General features: G+C 36.8%; 2 protein-coding genes and 1 gene segment (V, D, J or C); 1 reads left to right on the top strand and 2 right to left on the bottom strand.

Annotated features, from left to right (window-relative positions):
• Window positions 1-202: 202 nt before the first annotated feature.
• pak2a (p21 protein (Cdc42/Rac)-activated kinase 2a) lies at window positions 203-5935 on the bottom strand. The gene is given in 14 exon segments (XM_058797795.1): window positions 203-1303; window positions 2114-2251; window positions 2396-2592; window positions 2675-2774; window positions 2861-2978; window positions 3099-3211; window positions 3709-3757; window positions 3854-3917; window positions 4046-4178; window positions 4282-4319; window positions 4322-4402; window positions 4486-4630; window positions 4883-4986; window positions 5755-5935. Coding segments are annotated over 14 exon segments (1548 nt in total). The 3' UTR covers window positions 203-1216.
• Window positions 5754-15159, bottom strand: ing5b (inhibitor of growth family, member 5b). Its single transcript, XM_058797861.1, has 9 exons — window positions 14987-15159; window positions 14594-14665; window positions 14325-14491; window positions 14125-14236; window positions 13908-14001; window positions 13666-13801; window positions 13436-13497; window positions 12416-13322; window positions 5754-5981 (listed from the first exon to the last, which is right to left on the bottom strand). Exons 1-8 carry the CDS (start codon window positions 15021-15023, stop codon window positions 13283-13285), a joined length of 720 nt encoding a protein of 239 aa, XP_058653844.1. The 5' UTR covers window positions 15024-15159; the 3' UTR covers window positions 5754-5981; window positions 12416-13282.
• LOC131553305 (T cell receptor alpha variable 18-like) lies at window positions 15061-19092 on the top strand. The segment is given in 3 exon segments: window positions 15061-15307; window positions 17108-17412; window positions 19062-19092. Coding segments are annotated over 3 exon segments (558 nt in total).
• Window positions 19093-20093: the final 1001 nt, after the last annotated feature.

Genomic DNA, 20093 nt, shown 5'->3' with positions numbered 1-20093 from the left:
AAAAAAAAAAAAAAGAAAAAGAAACAATGAAGGGACATCCTTTTCGAGTACAGAGATTATTAAACACCACAGTCTGACCAAATAAGATTCACAGCAGTATTAACATGAATTTCATTTAGATTTCATCAAGTACTGTAGTCAGCTATAACTTTTAAGAGTCACAACACAATGACAGAAAGCTCTAGAAATGTACCAGTCGATGTTACAGGTTCAACCATCTTTGCTCCAAGTCGGTTTTAATAATAATTTACAAAGTATATTTTTAAGATGATTTCATCATTAACAAAAACTTTGTATCTCATAGGAAACAAGACGAAAACAGAGAGAAAGTGTATTTACTCAATTGGAATGTCTGAAAATGTTTCTCATTGAAACGTAATGTTAAAAACAAGTTAGATTTAACATGCAAACAATATAGCTAATTATTCATTTCTATGACAACCTCTGGAGACGCATTAAGGTATGGTATTCTGTCAGATTGTTAGTTAAAAATAAAATACTGTATACATAGACAAATACAAAACATGTAAAAATGTCCTGATTTCTGTTTCCCCCCCCCCCATTTCTGCATGCTAATCAAAATGCATAATATACAAAACGATTTAATAAACTTTAGGTTTTGCAATAAAAATTTAAAAACAGAAATGGTCCATTTAATTTCATACAGCAAAATTGTTCCGTTTTCTTGAGACGGGTGAAGACAAATAGGTAGTAGGCACAAGTGACAGGTCATTAAGAGAGGATGGGATAGTTCAAGTATTATAAAACTTCTCTGGAAGGTAAAAAAAAAGGGGGTGGGGGGGTGGGAGTTCTTTGTTAGGCCAGAGCTCAACAATACCCAAAATACAATAGAATTTTGACAGAAAAGCATGAAATGTTCAGGTACACACTGGCTGATGCAACGGTGTCTGAACCATTTACATTATACTGAACAAATACAATGAGAGACATCAGTAGAAAACAAGAGAGGTCTACAGTCAGTGGCTCCTCTGGTTTTGTAGCCCCTTAAGGCACATTAAAGGAGAGTTTGGTGTGAGGAGGCAAGACATGGTGATTGTGCAAGTTAGTCGCCCAGGTGGAGATCACTAGGGTCCTCAGGGCTGAATAGCAAAGGTCCTTCACGGGACTAGAAGGGGGACTCTGCTGGAGTGATAGAGGTTCTCACAGGAATCGGTCGTGAGAAGGAATTTGGGCATTGGCACATAGTGACAAACGGCTAGCGGTTACTCTTCATTGCCTCCTTGGCAGCAAGTATAAGGGGAGTGAGGCTGGAAAGAGGCTTCGCAAGCTTCAGGAAGGGATGCTGCAAGAGACAGAAGGACATTAGCACATTTTTCCAGAAAATAGTCATCAACACCTCCACAGTCTATTCCAGGGGTTCCCAAACCTTTTTGGTCAGCAAAACCGCTTAGCTGATGATGGTTAACAGTCTCAAGATTTGCAAGTTAGCAAAATATTTCATCTTTCTATTGCCTTTTTTCAATTAAATGTATTAAAATTATTATTTTAAGGAAATATTAATAATAATTATTATTAGTTTTAACTCCATAAAAATGAAGGCAGAAATATATTACCGTTTTAAATTACAATTGTATTTCAAAGTAAAAAAAAAATATATATATATATATATATATTTATAAAAAAACATTTATAATGATTATAATGTAAATTTTACACTACCAGTTTCCGCTACTACTAGTAATGTTTGTGTCTTAAATTCCTCACTTTCAAAACTTCAAACCCTTGAGCATATAACATTTCAAATCCTCAAGCTTTTATTTTGGCAGAATTTTGGTGAAATGCTGTAAACATTTGTCCACAAAACTGTTGGAAATTATGTGAATGTAAATAAAGAGAACCTACTGCACATTGCGGTCCTGAATGCACTAAATAGTGTTCATTACAGTTTTATTTTGATTAAACTGGCAGCCCTATTTATCTATTTGAATTTTACATCCAATCTTATTAATTATTAGCTTTTCATCACCTCACAAAGCCATTGCTAATTCCCTCACAAACCCCCGTTTGGGAAACCCTGACATATTCAAACAGAGTTATGAACTGACAAAACTCATTTGTTGAGGCATTTTTGGGATTCAGTTTTGCCCCTTACCTGCAAGAGTTCTTTTCCTCCACCTCTCTTCTCCACATCCATCTCGAGGCAGCGGTTTAGGAAGTCTCTAAAAATGGGTGACAGCTTCTCTGGGTTCTGGAGCTCTGGGGTGCCATTAGTAGCGATGAGGTACAGCGCCTGGAGATGAACAATAAGCATTAATGCAATAAATCTTTTCTTTAAAGTTAAACAGATCACTTGAACCAATGACATTAATTACAAAAAGACTTAACAAATGAATCAGTGACAGAGTAATAAAAGTATAAGGCAGGAAAGGCTCACCCTCAGAGGGTTCTCGTTGAGATAAGGAGGTTCGCCCTCTACCATCTCAATGGCCATGATACCCAGAGACCATATGTCCACTTTGGGCCCGTAGGCTTTACGTGTGACCACTTCAGGGGCCATCCAGTAGGGTGTTCCTACCATGGTGCTTCTCTTACTTTGCTCAGGCGTGATTTGAGCACAGAAACCAAAATCAGCTGAAAAGAGAAGAGCAAACAATTCATACAAACTGTTCTGATATAATGAAGCCAGGACTTGACAGTGGGATCATGGACTCACTTAGTTTGACAGATCCATCCATTCCTAATAGAACATTGTCACTTTTGATGTCTCGATGAATGACCTGGTTTGAATGCAGGAACTCTAGAGCTTGTAAACACTGTAGAGAAAACAGACCACAATGTTCAGGTGGTGATGGGAAAAACAAACGCTTCAGAGCTCACAACTATGCCAGAAATACTGTACCTCTCTGCAGACAGCAGCGATTTGTGCCTCATCCATGCAGGTTTCTGTAACCACATCGGTCAGAGAGCCTCCAGCAAGATACTCCATTACCACAAAGAGCTCATCTCCTACCAAGAAGCTGCACATACAAAAACCCCCAAAAACGAAAGGTAGATGTTATAGTAGATGGCTGAAAACATATCATGGGACACAATGCACAAAATAATCATGTTTAAATAGCTTTAAGGGATGTAACTACCTGTCTACAAAGTTGACAATGTTTGGGTTCTTCAGCTCCTTCATTACCAGGATCTCATTGATGATCAGCTCCTTCTTGGGCTGCTTCTGTAGGTTAATCTGCTTGATAGCAACCTACAAACACATCACTGTCAGTTAGCTTAGCCAACTAACTATGAAAAGCCCAAATTAAACTCAAACAATTAAATCATGGTGGTCCATTTAATGTTAATTTAGTGTAATTAAAAGTTTGGGGTCTGTAATATTTTTTAAAGAAGTCTTTTATGCTCAGCGAGGCTGAATTTATTTGATCAAAATACAGCAAAAACAGTAATATTATAATTTAAAATTCAGTTTTAATATATTTTAAAATGTGTCACATGATTCTTCAAAAACCATTCTAATTTGCTGATGTGGTGCTCAAGAAACATTTCTTTTTTTTAATGTTGAAAACAGTTGTGCTGCTAGAAAAGTGCACTTATTTGAAATAGAAATCCTATTTATTTATTGCGTGAACAGTAGTGTACATCAAGCAATTGTCCTAGACCCATATGCAATTTCAATTTTTATTCAAGGACTTTTCTCAGGAAACATTGATTCAAATTAGATTAAGAACTGAATAGAGAAAATACCTCTTGGCCAGTAGCAACGTCAATAGCTGTATACACCGTACCAGACGCACTGTAAAGAGACAATATTATAGTTAATATAAATTCAGCTACTGTGATACAGACTGACATATTGAAAAAATAGCCACGAATCATAGAATATATTTACCCTTGTCCAATTTTTTCGTATCTTGTGTATTTTTTCTTGGGGTCTCCAATACTGACAATAGTTCCTGAGATCAATCACAACAACACAGTTAGGATTCTGTCATACAAAATCACTTTCACATGCTGCAGTGCATATAATAATAGTATTGTTATAGTGAGCATCTCTAATGTTTAATAACCACCAAAGACTTACTAAGTTTCTCCATAATCTCCTCATCTGTCATCTTGCCCTTGCCCTTCTTCTGTTTATCTGCAGCTTTGCAACCATCTGTGTCCGCAATGGCAGCAGGTGCCGGAATGGGATCGATGACAGAACGAGTGTATACCTATCCAGACAACAATATGGTGTTCACTCAAGAACCAGTATGAAATGAAAAAATTAAGTATGCCTATTTGACATGATAAATATGACAAGAAATCTTCACTCACAGATATGGTATGCTGTGGACGTGGTGCTACAACAGGGGTGGGGCTTCATCATCGTCATCATCATCAGGATCCTTGGCTGGTGATTGCTCTGAGCCTTTTTTTGCTGGTGGTGCATCTTTATCTGAAATCAAGAGGAGGAACTTAGACATTAGAGGATGAATTCAAATACAGTTGGAGTGGGGGTATGCATGTGTACTCATTTACCTGTAAAGCTGAGGTATTTCTGCCTGCTGTTGCCTGTGGAGTCGTAGAATTTGAGCACATCCAGCACAGCCTGAGGGTTTTTCTTCTGCTCAGATTTCGTGATGTTGGAGGTCTGCAGCAGCCGAGCCCACTGCTCTGGCATGCCCTGAGACACAGATAGAGATAGAGAAATGGGAATGAAAATAAGAAAGTGAGTTAGGGCCCATCTGATAATTTGATTAATTAAACTTCAGCAAATTAAATCAGTGCACTATGACAGACAGGAGACAAATGGTCAGAGAAATCAATCTAGGCAATTGAATTGGCAATTCTTTCTAGCATCTGATGGATTAGGACAGATCAGGGGCAGCCTGGGTAAATTGCACCAGAGGAAAGTAGGAAAGTATGTCTAACTCACAGTGAACTCCCCCGTGACAGAATCGAAGCCCACGTGTATGGTGTGCTCAAAGTCAGAAGGGTTTGAAATCTCTGGGCGCTCCTTATCCTTGTCTTTTTTTCTTCCTTAAACAGAAAGAAGGATTGTGGTTACATGCTTCTGGTCACTGGAAAAATGACAGATTCCAGTGGACAATTTTACAATCAATGATCCCAAGTCTGAGATGAGCCTCTGTGTCCAAAAATGTGATCAATTACCACATACTATAGAAGGGTCAATTAAAGGAATGTGTTGAGCTCAATACAAGTTGAGCCTTGTCGTCACCATTTGTGGTATTATGTGGCAAAAAAAGCACAAATCTGGGTTATAATAAGTCATTAACAATGAAAGTAATCAGGACAACTCAAATGTTGAAAAAAAACACTAATTAAAAAAACAATAGCAACTACAATTGAACATCAAATCTTCTATATTACACTTTTATTCAAGGCGAAAGAGGAGAAAGAATGTTTTTGGGTTTTTTTATAGTGAAGAACATTTAGGGCCATTAATTGATTAAAAAGTGAATCAAATTAAATATTAAGCCAATATTTAATCAAATTAATCACATGAATAATTTTTAACAACAAATTAGCCCCTACAAATCTTTAGAATTGGGAATTTACATACAAAAAATATGGTAATTAAGTAAAAAGCTAAACTGAAACCTCATGACATGCATATGGTTAAACCTTTTCACAGAGAAAAATGAATACACATAAATGATGCTGTTAACAAATTACAAGTTCATCTGCTTAAAACCACAATCCTACTTCAAAAACAATATAATAAAGGAAAACATCATTTAAGTGAAATATTTTGTCAAAAGTGCACCCTGGGCCCTCTGGTCTTACCTTTCTCTGCTGAGAATATGGATATAATCTTGTTGCGCGGTTTGTCCCTCTTCTCCTCTGGGACAGAGGGCAGGGGTTTAGAACTGGGGTTTGTTGACATACTGTCCTTAATGCCAAAGTTGCTGCTCATTCTGACTGGGGGGGCAGGGGGTTTGTCCTCCAGCTCTCCGTTGTCAGACATGACAGGGAAACACACTCAGAAGGGTAATAGGGTTTCAGAGATCAACCTGCAGAGGGAGGCAGAGAAACAAACAAATTAGCTGATAAATGAATTGCTGCACTAAAGACAATTAAGATACAACAAATGAAGAGAATGACAGATAGCAGGCCATTTTAGCAAGAGATTTTATCAGGGCATACCAGATCCATCACTAGAAGAATACAAGCAAAATAAACAAGGTTATTCGTCCAGCAATGCGTTGTTTAAAATGCCCATTAAAAACAATGTAACTATTTCAGTAAAATCTCAGAGGAGCAATTTCAGAATTTTATTGTACAGACCTTTTATGAAAGCTTTCCAACCACCACAACAGCCACACCAAGAGTCTGCTAAAACAGTGCAAAACTTACTAACCACTAGCCAACAGCTGCTACTGTACTACAAAAACAGCCAGTCAACAAGTTAGCATGGACAGAGAGACTCTGTCTCATGTTCTGCTAGCTGCCAACTCTTTTTTGAGTACGCCAACAATGTCGACCCCTGTGCAAAAGCAACTGATACATTTGAGTATTCACTGCCTATCTGCAACACAGAAAGCTGTCAGTTAGCTTAGCATTGCAATCCTCTGAGAGTAACAGTTCTAGCAGGTCATCAATTCAACTGAAAGTGCTGAGGTTTTCAGGTCAGACAGCAAGTCTACACAACAGGATGTCTTGCTAAGGATTGGCTGTGTGACATCAGCACACTTAAACCTAGTGAGCTTTGCTACCTTGCTGTCTATGATAGCATTTTAACCAAAATAGAACCTGATTTGATGCACTCTATATAGGCAGCAACTACAAATAAAACAAAAATAAGGCACATGGAAAAAATGTATTCTTTTCAGTTCTGAATGATATTTTTCTCTGTACATTTTTCTTTGATAAGAATTTTCACTAAGGCTGTCACAATGGACTATGGGATTGCCTTCTTTGTAACAGGTACATGCAATGCTGATTAGATCTTCAGTGGAGCCACAAAAGGGTTCTTAGGGAAAATTTGAGAGTATTGTTTTGTTATTGTTATGTACTTTAAGGGCTGTCATATTTTACTGTAAAACTACATTGGAACAATATTGAACTGTGAAAATGCTATACAAGTATCTCTGAATGGAATTACAAATGATTTTCTTAGTAATGAAACAAAATTTCATCAACGAAAAAAATGAAATTATGGCCGAGATAGTTTTGTAGGGCCAAATGATTCTTCAGTGATGTGTTTTGAATACACAGAGCACGGATAAGCTACAACAGGTAAACATGTCAACAATGTGGACACATTTCACCAAGAGCAAAAATTATGATAGAATAGCAACAAGTTTAGCTGAAATATTGAGAGGCAGAAGAAATTTACCACAACTGGTTCATCATGAGGTCCTCAACAGCATATAGTTCAATTACTTTATTTCAGTTTTGGCTAAAAACTATTTACTGATTGTTTGTTGGAAGCACATTTATAATGCTTTTTTTGATTTTGGAATAGAGGTGAATTTAACAATGTGTCCTCAATTTTTTTCTTTTCAAATTTCTACTAATAAGGAAGAGACATTTATTCAGTAGCTTAATAGAAAATCTCATCAGGTGCATGTGGCCTAAGATGGTACAAAGGTGTTTTCGCAAACAGTCTATCAAGTCTGGTTAGAAATCAGTGCCATCATGCGGCTGTCTGCATCCTCTCCGCCCCTGTCATCAACATGTCCAAATAAGGTAAAATCCTGTCTCACCTTAGTGAGGTCAATTTAGCAAATCATTTGCAACTCAAACTCGATGTGACCACAATCTCTTCCTGTTTGACAGCACAGTTCAACTGTGCATTGTATTCAAACAACAAAGACCTTAGATACCTAATTGATTATAACTACAGAGACAAAAAAATAGTGTGATGGCCAAGAGTTTTTAGGTTTAATGCATCTGAACATGACTCATTTGAATGTTCAAATGAGTAATTGCCTCACACAGCCATAGATTACACACTTTCTAGTTTATTCTTAATCTTTTTTAGAATCAACGGTCTAGCTGAGCAAAATTAGATGATATGAAAATGACAAACGGTGATGCAACATTAGATATTTATCCTAGCTGCATTTCACCACATGATTTAACTTCTATAACAGAGAACTAAAAAAACCCCAAAAAAGTGCTTTCATCATGAAAGCTTTAAAAGATCCTTAAAAACACAAGAAAGTCAAGTTTTACCTGAGCTATATAACAAAGATATTTCTGAGGAGTCGAGAAATGCTCAATAAAAGCCTAAGTATTGCACATGTCTTGCATGATCTTTGACTAACACTTGTGAGCCAGTTCCTGTATCCCTACAGAGAAAAAATAACATGGGCAGAATAAAGATCAGAGGACTTAATGCAAGAACATTCTCAGAAGCTAGTCTGATTAGGAAATAGATAAAACTCCAGTATGTATCACATGCAATCCAACGGAAAAAAAAACTACACAAAACACTTGTATCTTCTTTCATCAAGTAGTCAAACTGCATAAATGAATACATTTAATTTCTTTTGAAGCACAATCGGTTTAAAGAGCTTTTTCCAGCACACTTCAGCTTGTAAAAAAAAAAAGCGCAGTCAACACTAAAGAAATCAAGGAAAAAGGACGCAAACAGATGCCAGTATGACCACTAACGCCACCTCACCCTGAAGAACCCTGATGGAAGATCCAGTTGAGGTCCCTGGCCCAGATCTGCCACACTCCTGGGACATTGAGGGTCTTCGCTATGGTGTGTCCACAGTCTCTTTCTCCCTGTGCTTCCACTGAAGGGAGCCGAGATAAAGGCGTGTTGATGCAGGCATACTTCATTCCACGGCAGGATAAAAAGCTGCGAGTGCAGTCATGCCTTTGTGCTGCGCATTGCTATAGTGATATACCAGCCCTCAGGCTTGATATAAGGCCCTACAGCGGAGGAGACATTAGACTGGACATACCTTTACACATCACTGACTCTCGTTCTGAGAAACCACCACTGTTACACAACAATCGCACTAGTAGGAATGAATCAGGATTATGGGAGATGTTTTAAGAGCTTGATTAGAGAGCACTTTCAGCCCCACAAATCTATAAAAGAGGATCTGAAAATAAACTCTTGTTTAAAGCATGGTTTCATTCAGTATTGAATACCACTACACTGACTGCCAGATCGCATATTTCAGTAAAAAATGTTCCATTTTTCCTTAAGGAATGTTATTTGGGATCATCAAGTCTTAACTTGCTTTCCTGTAATGACAGTGATTTGGAGAGGCGTGGCTCTCTCCAGCACAGTGTTTTATAGGCTCAAACACACTTCTGCACAGTCCATTTCATGAGTTTTTTCCACTCACAGTCAGTGTTTCAGGTTTTCCCTTTAGAAACCGAGCTATCATGAATCTTACAGCCTCAAGCTACTGATTAAACAACCATTTCTGTGAAGCCATGGATAATGTGATCCAGAACTCCAAGGGAAAAAATTTAAACATTTGGGAATCAAATTAGCCAAGTGACTTATTTTGTTGAAAAATTACAGGATCATTGGATAAAGAGCGAGCTTTGTTTAAAAATTACTGAGATCAGTTTTAAAATGTTTTAAGAATGTTTTCATGGAGAACTGGTTTGTCTGCGAATCAGACATAAAGGCTTGTGGTGAGTTCACGGTTGCATGCAAGAAATACTGGTAAAATACAAGTTCTTAACCAATGAGTCGCAAGACAAAATGATGCACACAAAGTCAAGGGTGATCATATTTTAAATACTTGTCACAAATTTATTAGCATATTTGTGACCATTTCAGTTGTAACTTCCAGAGCCCTGCTGAGGAACACTTGTTCGTCAGTCAATCATCCATTGTTCTTAAGCTTTGCTGGTAATGTGGGGATTTAAAACAGGGTTCCTCAAACCAGTGCCCTGCAGATTTTAGCTCCACCCCAAACACACATGAGAAAACTAATCCGGGTCTTTAGAATCACTAGAAAATTACAGGTAGTTGAATTGATCAAGGTTTGAGTTAAACTCAGATGCAAGAAACCCTGCTTTAAAAAAAGGTAACTATTCAGTAGGGCTGGGCAATATAGCCAAAAAATTATCAATATCATGATAACATTTTTCAAATCAGTCAATATCGATATTTATCACAATAAATCTAAAATGTAATTATTCTGACTGTTTGAGTTTTATTAAAATTAATCGCTACAATAAAGGGTCTTCCATAATAGCATATGCATCAAAAGCCTTCTGACTGTATCGTTGCGCACAGTGTTTCTCAGCGCTATTTCATCTGGCTGCAAACTAGTGCTTTTTAGTGCTTGTGTGACCAAGACTCATCAGCGAGTTAACGCATCTGCTCTAGTGACCTGCTGGCGCTACGCTGCCATTTGAACTTTGAGCCAAGTGGCTAAACTGTCTGTGTGGCAAGGCTCAAATGAGTAGCGCTATTTCATTCCAATTTTGGTGCATAAACATTATATCAAGCTCTTGTTATCATCTTATAAAGGAAACTTATATCGCGATAAGTATCATTTTATCATATAAAAAATCTCAATGAAATGCTCATACTTATATAGACCTGATAGAATATCTTCAGGATGCGGACAAAAGTGTTTGGTAAATGAAAAAGTTCAAATAAATAGATGTACTGTATGATCTATGCTTGACAAGAACTACTGGCTTTTCACTTGCCACTGCCGTGACGAGATTAAAATTCATGCATATTTAACAGCAATGGTGAGTCAATTATATATTTTTTATTTTCTCTTTGATTTTACTTTTACTTTTGATTTATGCATTATCAACACACAGTGACAGACTATATCAAGACATGAATTCAAGACTAAAGAAAGAGCATGACACTAGTAAGACCAAATTCATGGATTTGATTTCCAGGGAGCACATGAACCAACAAATAAATAAATAAATAAATAAAATATATGCAAAACTTTAATGCAATATAAGTTCCATTAGATAAAAGCATCTGCCAAATGCATAAATACACAGCGATATCACAGAAAGCTCCACTTGTTACAAATTATAGGATTTTCTCCAGTAACATCATGAAGATATTCTATTTACATTTATTGCATGCGTAAAAAGTAAGTAGGACTTCAGCCAAAGGCTAGAAGCTGTCCTCTCAGTTTGTGTCAACGAACAGGGGAAGTGAGATGAAAATGCCAGAGAAAGCTCATGGGAAGCGGGACTGTGGACATTCCCGTCTGCTCCCCTGAGCCGCTTTGATACAAGCCACGCCAGGCCTAAACTAACCAACATATATTTGTTTTTCACAGTTACAGACTGGCGGGCCAAAAGTAAACATAAGGTGCCAGTGACTATGCATGCAATGTGGGCCCTCCATATGAATGCAAGAACATCACTATTCACTAATCGGCATTCGACCAACATTCATGGTGCACTGACACAAGTCCCGTGGACTGAATCTATCAAACATTTTTGGTCAAAACAGTTCTAGCTATGTTACTTCTAATAGTGCTGATTACAATCTTCAAGCAACCACTAGAGAGACAGTGAAGAAAAAATTAATCAGCAGAGCGCCTCCACTTCCTATTACTCACATCCCCTCCTCTTCTGATTGGTGGACGGATAACTGAAGCATTTCCTAATCCTACCAGCCACGACCACTATAGGTCACACACTTGCACTTATTCTGACCAACTGGACCAAAACAAAGATATCAGAGCACGCCTCTCTTTTACAGATGTGTGGTTGTGTAGAGGAACTGTTTACAGGAAGACAGACCAGGGGCCTTTTGTATTTGCAGCTTCTATAAAAGGAAATACTGAGCAAGGCTTCCTGAACTAAGCCTAGCTTAGGCATGTGCTGGTCCAGCGAAGAAGCAGCCAACTTTCTAACTGCTAAATTCTTGCTTATTGCCAAAGAAATGAAAATGTTGTCATCATTTACTCACCCTCATGACTTCATTTCTTCTGTGGAACACAAAATGAGATGTTAGACAGAATGCTATGAGAACCATCAGACTCAGTCACCATTTATTTACTGCATCTTTTTCATACAATTAAAGTGAATGGTGACTTATATGATTTATGCCAAACATCTACTTTGTTTTCCAGGAAGAAAAGAAAACATAATTGTCACATGACATACCATCAAAAATATGAAAGAAATGCCCATAACGTGGGACTTTGATTTACAGTATTGTTTGTTTCCCACGCAAGTACACTTTAACAAACACTAATATGAAACAACAGTTCATGTAAAAATTCTTAAGCTTAAGATTGACTTCGCCTAGGTCTTGTTGACTACTATCTACCTAAGCTAATGCATGTTCTTTTGCAGAAAATCAACCCAGAAAACAACTCTGCATTTTCAAAACAAGGCTGTCCAAGTATTATAAGATCAAAAGCTCAGTGATTAATCATCAATACACATCACCCTTTCTGAATATCAAGAGATCTGCGCACTGCTGGCCGAGCAGATGTCAGATTAGACCAGTTTTGTATTTTCAACTCACCAGAACTCCCGCAAATCTCTTCAAAGTTTTGGCTCCGCCTTTTTCAGTATCATAAACTGATTTTGCTGCAAGTATAATGAGAATATCTCCCTGGAGATTATGATTTGCGACGCCGTGTAGACGTGCTTGCAAGTTTTTTGAGTTAACTTCTTCTTGGACACAGGATCTGTCTGCTATGGCGGAGGGGAAGCGGAACTGTCGACCCAGCCCAGTGTCTGGACTTCAGTAAACGTAGCTTTTTAGGTTGAACAGTGTTTAATCCAATCTATTATTCATAAAAATCTGAATTAATATTATTGTACTTCGCGAAAAACTAACTATGATAAGCTTTCTGCAACCTCAAACTACTACTGTTTGCAAATGGTTTCCGTCCATGAGTGCTGACGACTCTGTTGCATGACGGGAAATGTAGTCTATATTTGATTGCACTACACTGAGCTGGAGTATTCTAAAAACTACATTTCCCTACACTGATCTGATTCTAACTTTGCTAAATGATTTCATTCTACGATTCACCCAGTATGCCAACGTATGTATTTCAGTCCCATGAGAGCCATGCGGTTAGATGAAACTTAAACTAGAAACTTAATTTATATATTGTACATAGTAAGATGCAAGCTATTTAGACAAGGCATAAAAGTAACAACAACATTTAAAAAAACAACAACTTTATTCCAAGGCAAAATGAAAAGAAAGAGATCTAAGCCCTCTGCTGGCACCAACTGGAAAATACATTTAATATTCTTCCCTGTTGTTACATTCATGGTCGTCTACATAGCAAAGGCACATTTTCAAAAAGTTATTTGATTTCCACTGAATAGGCTGTAATAACTGGACATTTTATTTAGTATGCATTGTAGAAGTAGACTATTTTTTTCTCGTCTCTTGGGTGCATCGTGGGCAGTACCTGTAAATGGAGAACACAATATTTTAAAACGGCAATATTAAGTACATGGAGAGGTCAGTCAGTATGTGAAGTGTGCAAATAAAACACATATGAAGTAAAGGAATTTGGCTCACCATTTTCCTTTTGGTTTGGTTGTTAGGCCAACACAAGCAAAGTGAAACCATTCTATTGGACACTGTTAAAAGAGAAGAAACCTTCCTTTTTATTCTTTTACATATAAATTTTGTTTCCTTATTTTATTATGTTGTAAACAGTACTTGTTTCTGTGTGACAATTGTATTTTCTCAAACAATGGCTTAAAAAAAAACTTAAAAATGATTTATATTGTATAACTATTACTCACATCAGAATTGTCACATCCAATCATTTCTCCATATGATACTTGACTACATAAACAGTATGTGGGTTCATTAGGGTCCACTGGCATATCCAGGACATCTGATGGGTGCATGGTGAGCAGAGAATCACTTACGTTTGCACTAGTGTTTGGGAGACAAAACACACACACAAAAAAAGTTTAATACAAAGCCTTAAAATAATATGCACATGCATCAATCAAATGTGTCCTATTAATATGATAGTTACCCATTTTTCATTTTTTTCTGCTTGGGCGAGTCTTGATCTGATCCTTTCTTGTCTCTTCCATGGGATGCCCTCTTGTCTTTTAAATTCTTATCTTCTGAAACAACAAACGAGTCCGTTTAGGCTCACCCCAAATTACAGCAAAAGGGATATACTGGGCATGGATTGTATTGATACATACATACATACATGAAGACAAGCTCTGAACAATAACACTTACTTCGAGTTTGCTTTTCATCTGAGCTATCCAGGCTACCCGAGTCCAGTTTCTCCTGCAGATCGTTCTCAAAGCGTGCAAGATCAGCATCCAACCGCCGAATGTGTTTATCCACCTGGAAATGCAAGCAGACTTATTTTTGCTTGATGCATCCAGTGTACCACTGTGTACGCAAATATAAAACGGAGGACTCTGCATCTCACCATTTCATAAATCTGCATTGCAAGCTGAACTTTGTCATCGCTGTACTCTTTGCATTTGTTGTAGGCATTTTCAATCTTCTTTAAATGCTGGACACGCTCCTCGGATTCCAGATTTTTAACTTTTGCAATATAATCAGAAGCTAGGTCACTTATCTCTGCTTTTTTCTCTGTGAACAACAGTGAGAATATAATTGTTCATTAGTCACAATTTTTAAAAGTTAACTGTAATGGCCTCTGATACAAAGTGATACTGATCCAAAAATTAATACCTTCAGTTCTATTATCTAAATCCTCCATTAATGAGAAGTTTCTCTGCAACTCGCAGGGAAGTCCCTCGATGCCTGGAGTGAATGATTATAATTAAAAATCGTGCAAACTGTGTTTACATGTTAGGAAACTAAACAACATGGATGCATATGCTACAGGAAGCTAACCTTACATACTGACCAAGGGTATTGCAAAACATTATTCAGGCACTCAGTCGCGTACAGTTCAGCATTCTATCGTAATGTAACACATAAGACTGATACATTTGTAACGCTAAAACACAACAACTTCTCAACTCAAGTGGGCTGCAAGAGGAATTCATCACATTTCATACAACTTGACAGCAATTAAAACGTGGCAAAAAGTTTTTGAAGAATATCGTTTAAAAAACTTACTGTCTAAATAATGCTCTAAGTACATTCCTTTCGCCATTCTTGTTAGTATTGGCTTTGTACTGCAGGCGTGTACGATGGTTTATTTAGCGCGCGCTGAATTTCCCTTTCTGGAGTCGCTGTGTCGCTGTGTAGGTTATGCGATTTTATATAAAATGATCGACTGTACTACTATTAAGCAAACACATAAAACGGTCCACGCGATTTATATATCAGGTATTTTAGCGAAACATCTTCGTCTGCAACTTGCTCTACATCGCCATCTACTGCAGTGGAGTTGCAGTTCGCTCTATGTGAAAGAACAAGATAACACAGGGAATTTCGGTGAGTATTATATAGTTTTAAATATGTCGTATACTCTGTCGTAGGTTTTTTAATATTAGCTGCAACCTTATGCCCTTTTTGATAATGTTTAAAAAGTGAGGGACACGGCAACTTGAAACACAGGCAACTGTATGCTCAGAACAGAACTTACCACAAGGTGACAGTGTCGTCTTAGGTATCAAAGTGACAGGCTGAGCCTCATTATTATGTGAAATACAACAAATGGCTTAACCGATTGGCTGTTGATTTTACTTAGCATTTTCTCTGTATGAACAATGGACATGGACAATGGACATGGTGAAACGGCTGTCTAATGGACTACATACGGAGTTTAAGAAGAGATACAGGCTAACAGAGACCTGAAGTCATCCAGCATCGATGCTCTGAGACCCACTGTGACCAAATCACATTCAATCCTCACGCAAAAACACTAGAGATGTCGGGCTGCAACACCATAGACATAAATACAGACATGTCGCTCCAATATTCGATTGAAAATGTTAAATTAGCGTTAGGTTAAAGGTTAAAATAAAATGAGGGGAAAATATATTGGACTAGACAGCTCCAATATAATATGATAACCTAATATAGCCTAAGTGTAAACCCTGTGAGGCAATGAGGATAGTCTATATGTAAATGACTCCTCCCAGGTTTTGTATTTAGCATTTTGTAAATGATGAAAGCGGTAACAAGACATAGACAGTGAATATCTATTTTATTTTGCATAGCCTATATTGAACACTGCAGTGATGACATTGTGCTACAGTACACTTTTTGTGACATTTATCCTAGGTATGTATTTTGACATTCTTGATTTTTATTTTATTTTTTATCGTTAAGTTCATAGTGTTCAATGATTTATGTTTGATTGAATAGGATGCACAGCACAGGACACTGTAATACAGTCCAAACCATTTATGACAGCTTATGAAGATGGAACAGCCACTCTTGACTGCACTTACAAAGCAACCAGCACTCAATATCCACATCTCTTCTGGTACCAACAGAAGACTAATGGATCCCCAAAATACATGCTGATTACACTTTCTGGATCTAGCAGCAATGCCGAAGAGTTCAAGGAGAGATTTAATGCAGATCTCAACACATCTACATTAACAGTTCCTCTGACAATCAAGAATCTGTGTGTGTCTGACTCTGCTGTGTACTACTGTGCTCTGAAGTCCACAGTGACTGAAACACACTCAATGCCAAGACAATAACCCTTGTTACCTCGTTTAAAGTCCTGTTTGGTGGATATATATTGCAACATTTAAAAGCTACATTTAAATGGATCTATTTTGCAGAAACTCACATGCAAAATATATGTAGTATATTAAGTCAAGTAGTTGAAATTGCATTTAGGATATGAATTCATTTTGGAAAATTATTTATATATGAAACATTAACACATTTTATGATAATATCAGTATTCATAAGGTTGTCAAATGGAGCAAAAACATCTAAAGACTATACTGTAATAACTGCCATTACCAGACAGAATATATCACACAGCGAACCTTGAGAATGGGAGGAGTTACATTATGCGTTATCAAAATCATTCAAAGAGACCAAACTAGATATTGACTCTGTTGGGTGTTTCTTCTCCCATCAGTGGATGGTGATTTCTATTATCCAAACTACTAAGGGAAACCATGGCACAATGGCTAAGGAATTTGTTTCTTGTTTTTGTACTTTATTTAGGTATGGCAATAAAATTCTTACATATCCATGAACATTTTAGTAAGTTGTTCTAGGTGATGTGTCACTTTTTTGTATTTAATTAATTGAATATGTTTGCAGAATGCAGAGGGGAAGAAACAGTCAGCCAGCCAGAAAGACATCAGACTGAATTGGATGGAAAATCAGTGACAATAAAATGCAAATACAGCAGTGCTTCAACAGCTCCAGATCTCTTCTGGTACATCCAGAGAGCAAATGACATTCCTAAATACATCCTGAGAAGGGACAAGTTTGGAACTGGAGAAACTGGCACTGAGTTTCAGGAGAGATTTCACTCTGAAGTGTCATCAGATTCAGTTCCACTGACAATCAAGAATCTGCGTGTGTCTGACTCTGCTGTGTACTACTGTGCTCTGAGGCCCACAGTGAGAAAACTCAAGTCAAACCACATACAGAAACACAGGAGCAGAAATATGCTCTCAGATAGCTGTTTCCTTGATTCAGTGAAGCTACACTCTAAAAAAAAAAAGGGTGCTTTGCGATGCCATAGAGAAGAACCTTTTTGTCTAAATGGCTCCATAAAGATCCTTTAACATCTGAGGAACCTTTCTGTTTCACAAAAAGTTCTTTGTGGCAAAAGTAGGTTCTTCAGATTCTAAAAAGGTAAGAAAGAGACGGTTCTTTAAAGAACCTTTGACTGAATGGTTCTTTCTGGAACCAAAAATGGTTCTTCTATGGCATCGCTGTGAAGAACCTTTTAAGCACCTTTATTTTTAAGAGTGTATGTAAAATGGCCAAATAAATGTTGCTGATAGTCTTGTTGTAGTTATATCATAATCAATAAATTTACATAAAGCAATGATACATTGTTAAGGATTGTGCACAGTAATACCGTTTTGATATGAACAATTAAATAAGAGATGATTATTTGTTGCAAGAAATAATTGCAAGAAACAAATATGTTCAAATAACTTTATATTTATTTTCAAAGCTGACCACTCATTTGTGTGTGTGTGTGTGTTAAGTTTTCAGTTAGATTCTTAAAAGCTTGTCTCATTTAAAATAATTAATGGATATCTGGCGAACATGATTTTTCTCATTTGGATGGAAACATTCCACAGTATCTATCAAATGCAGTGGAAACTGAAAGACAATTTTAGAATTTGTTTCATTTGCAGGGCATAAATATATTTGATCTCTTAAAGTGAAAGTAAAGACTTTTAAATTGTTAAAAAAAGACGGAAATAAATGTTGTTTGAAAAAAATGCATCATGGTTTCCACAAAAAAAAAAAAATCAAGCAGCAGTTTTCAACACTGATACTGATAAGAAAATTATTTAGAGCAACAAAAAAAAATCAGCATATGAGAATGATTTCTGAAGGATCATGTGACACTGAATACTGGAGAGAGACCTATTTAAAACAAAACAAAACAATAAATAACCAACCTCAAAGTTTTGAACAGTAGTGTATATTATGGAACCACACAGATGCATTTAACTCACACAGAAAATATACAAACGTGACCCTGGACCACAAAAAAAGTCACAAGGGTACATTTTTCGAAATTGAGATTTATACATCATCTGAAAGCCGAATAAATAAGCTTTCCAGTGATGTATGGTTTGTTAGAATCTGACAATATTTGGTCGAGATACAACTATCTGAAAATCTGGAATATGAGGGTGCAAAAACATCAAAATATTGAGAAAATCACTTTTAAAGTTGTCCAAATGAAGTTCTTAGCAATGCATATTACTAATCAAAAATTAAGTTTTGATATATTTACAGTAGGAAATTTACAAAATATCTTCATGGAACATGATCTTTACTTAATATCCTAATGATTTTTGACATAAAAGAAAAATCAATCATTTTGACCCATACAATGTATTTTTGGCTATTGCTACAAATATACCCCAGCGACTTAAGACTGGTTTTGTGGTCCAGGGTCACAAATGTTTATTTATTACATGTATACCATAGACTAAATTACAATATAACACACAAAACACATTACAGACACAAGAACATACATTAAAGAGTGTAATTGGCTCTTGTTTTTGTTACCCAGGTGTGAATGACATGGCTGAGAGAGGAGGGACTCAGTGTTTACAGATCTGATATGATCTTAGTGTCTGACAGAGACTGTAGTAGAAATGATTCAGTCTGACTCTTCTCAGAGTGAACACTTGTACAATGGATCTTCATTCAGTTATTCTGTTCTGTGCCTCAGCAGGTGTGTATTTCTATTGAGTGAATGATTGATTTATGTGACTGATTGCATAAAATCTCTCTAAAACGCTACCCATTTCTCTTCTGTTTCAGCTGTTGTCTTTGGAAATACTATCAGTCCAGATACAACAGATGTTGGTGCTGATGAGGGTCAAAAAGCTACACTGTCCTGCAGTTATTCCTCCTCTGGGGTTACAGATAATCTCTTCTGGTACCGTCAGTATGGAAAATCAAAACCAGAATTTCTTGTAGCCACACACAGTGCTGCAAAAGGGACTGAGGTATCTGGAGTAGATTCAAGATTTTCTGTTATAGTAACGAAAATGGAAAAAATCCATGTGGATCTGGAGATCTCCTCTGCTGCTGTATCAGACTCTGCTCTGTACTACTGTGCTCTGAGGCCCACAGTGACAGGAAACACATCAACACTGTACAAAAACCTTTCCTTATTTAATCCAGTTAGAACAAACAATAGATAGAGAGTCAAAGATTAAAAGAGAATCTGTAAACTGCAGATGCAAGTTGAAGTGAATGAAAATAAATAAAGTGAAAAATAAATAAGCTGATCAATCCAAGTGTACTTATGTAAAATAGCAGATAAAAAGATGACATATTTGTGACATAAAAAATCAAATGAAGCATACTAATATTGTCAATTACATTAATCCCATATAAAAATTGACTATTGTTTAAATGTTAATCCATTATCATATGTAACAGATTGTGTAGGTGTGCAGGTATAATGTGCCTCAAGGTGGCAGTGTTCTCAGACATTCACTAGGAACTGCAGCAATGAACAACAGAATTCAGAATATTTATATAACATTTTAATACTATAAGATTAAAAGAAAAGACTGAAAAGCACAGACAA

Source organism: Onychostoma macrolepis, chromosome 02 (genome assembly GCF_012432095.1).
Source record: "Onychostoma macrolepis isolate SWU-2019 chromosome 02, ASM1243209v1, whole genome shotgun sequence".
NCBI classification, from domain to species: domain Eukaryota; kingdom Metazoa; phylum Chordata; class Actinopteri; order Cypriniformes; family Cyprinidae; genus Onychostoma; species Onychostoma macrolepis.
This window is presented reverse-complemented; position numbering and strand designations above follow the sequence as displayed.

Bases quoted from the DNA above. Each gene is read 5' to 3' on its own strand.
- ing5b (XM_058797861.1), bottom strand. From the start codon at position 15,023: ATGGCGAAAGGAATGTACTTAGAGCATTATTTAGACA. The intron at 13,802-13,907 runs GTAACTATCATA...CCCAAACACTAG, and splicing joins CAGAAAAAAATGAAAAATGG to TGCAAACGTAAGTGATTCTC. The intron at 13,498-13,665 runs GTGAGTAATAGT...CTCTTTTAACAG, and splicing joins TTGGATGTGACAATTCTGAT to TGTCCAATAGAATGGTTTCA.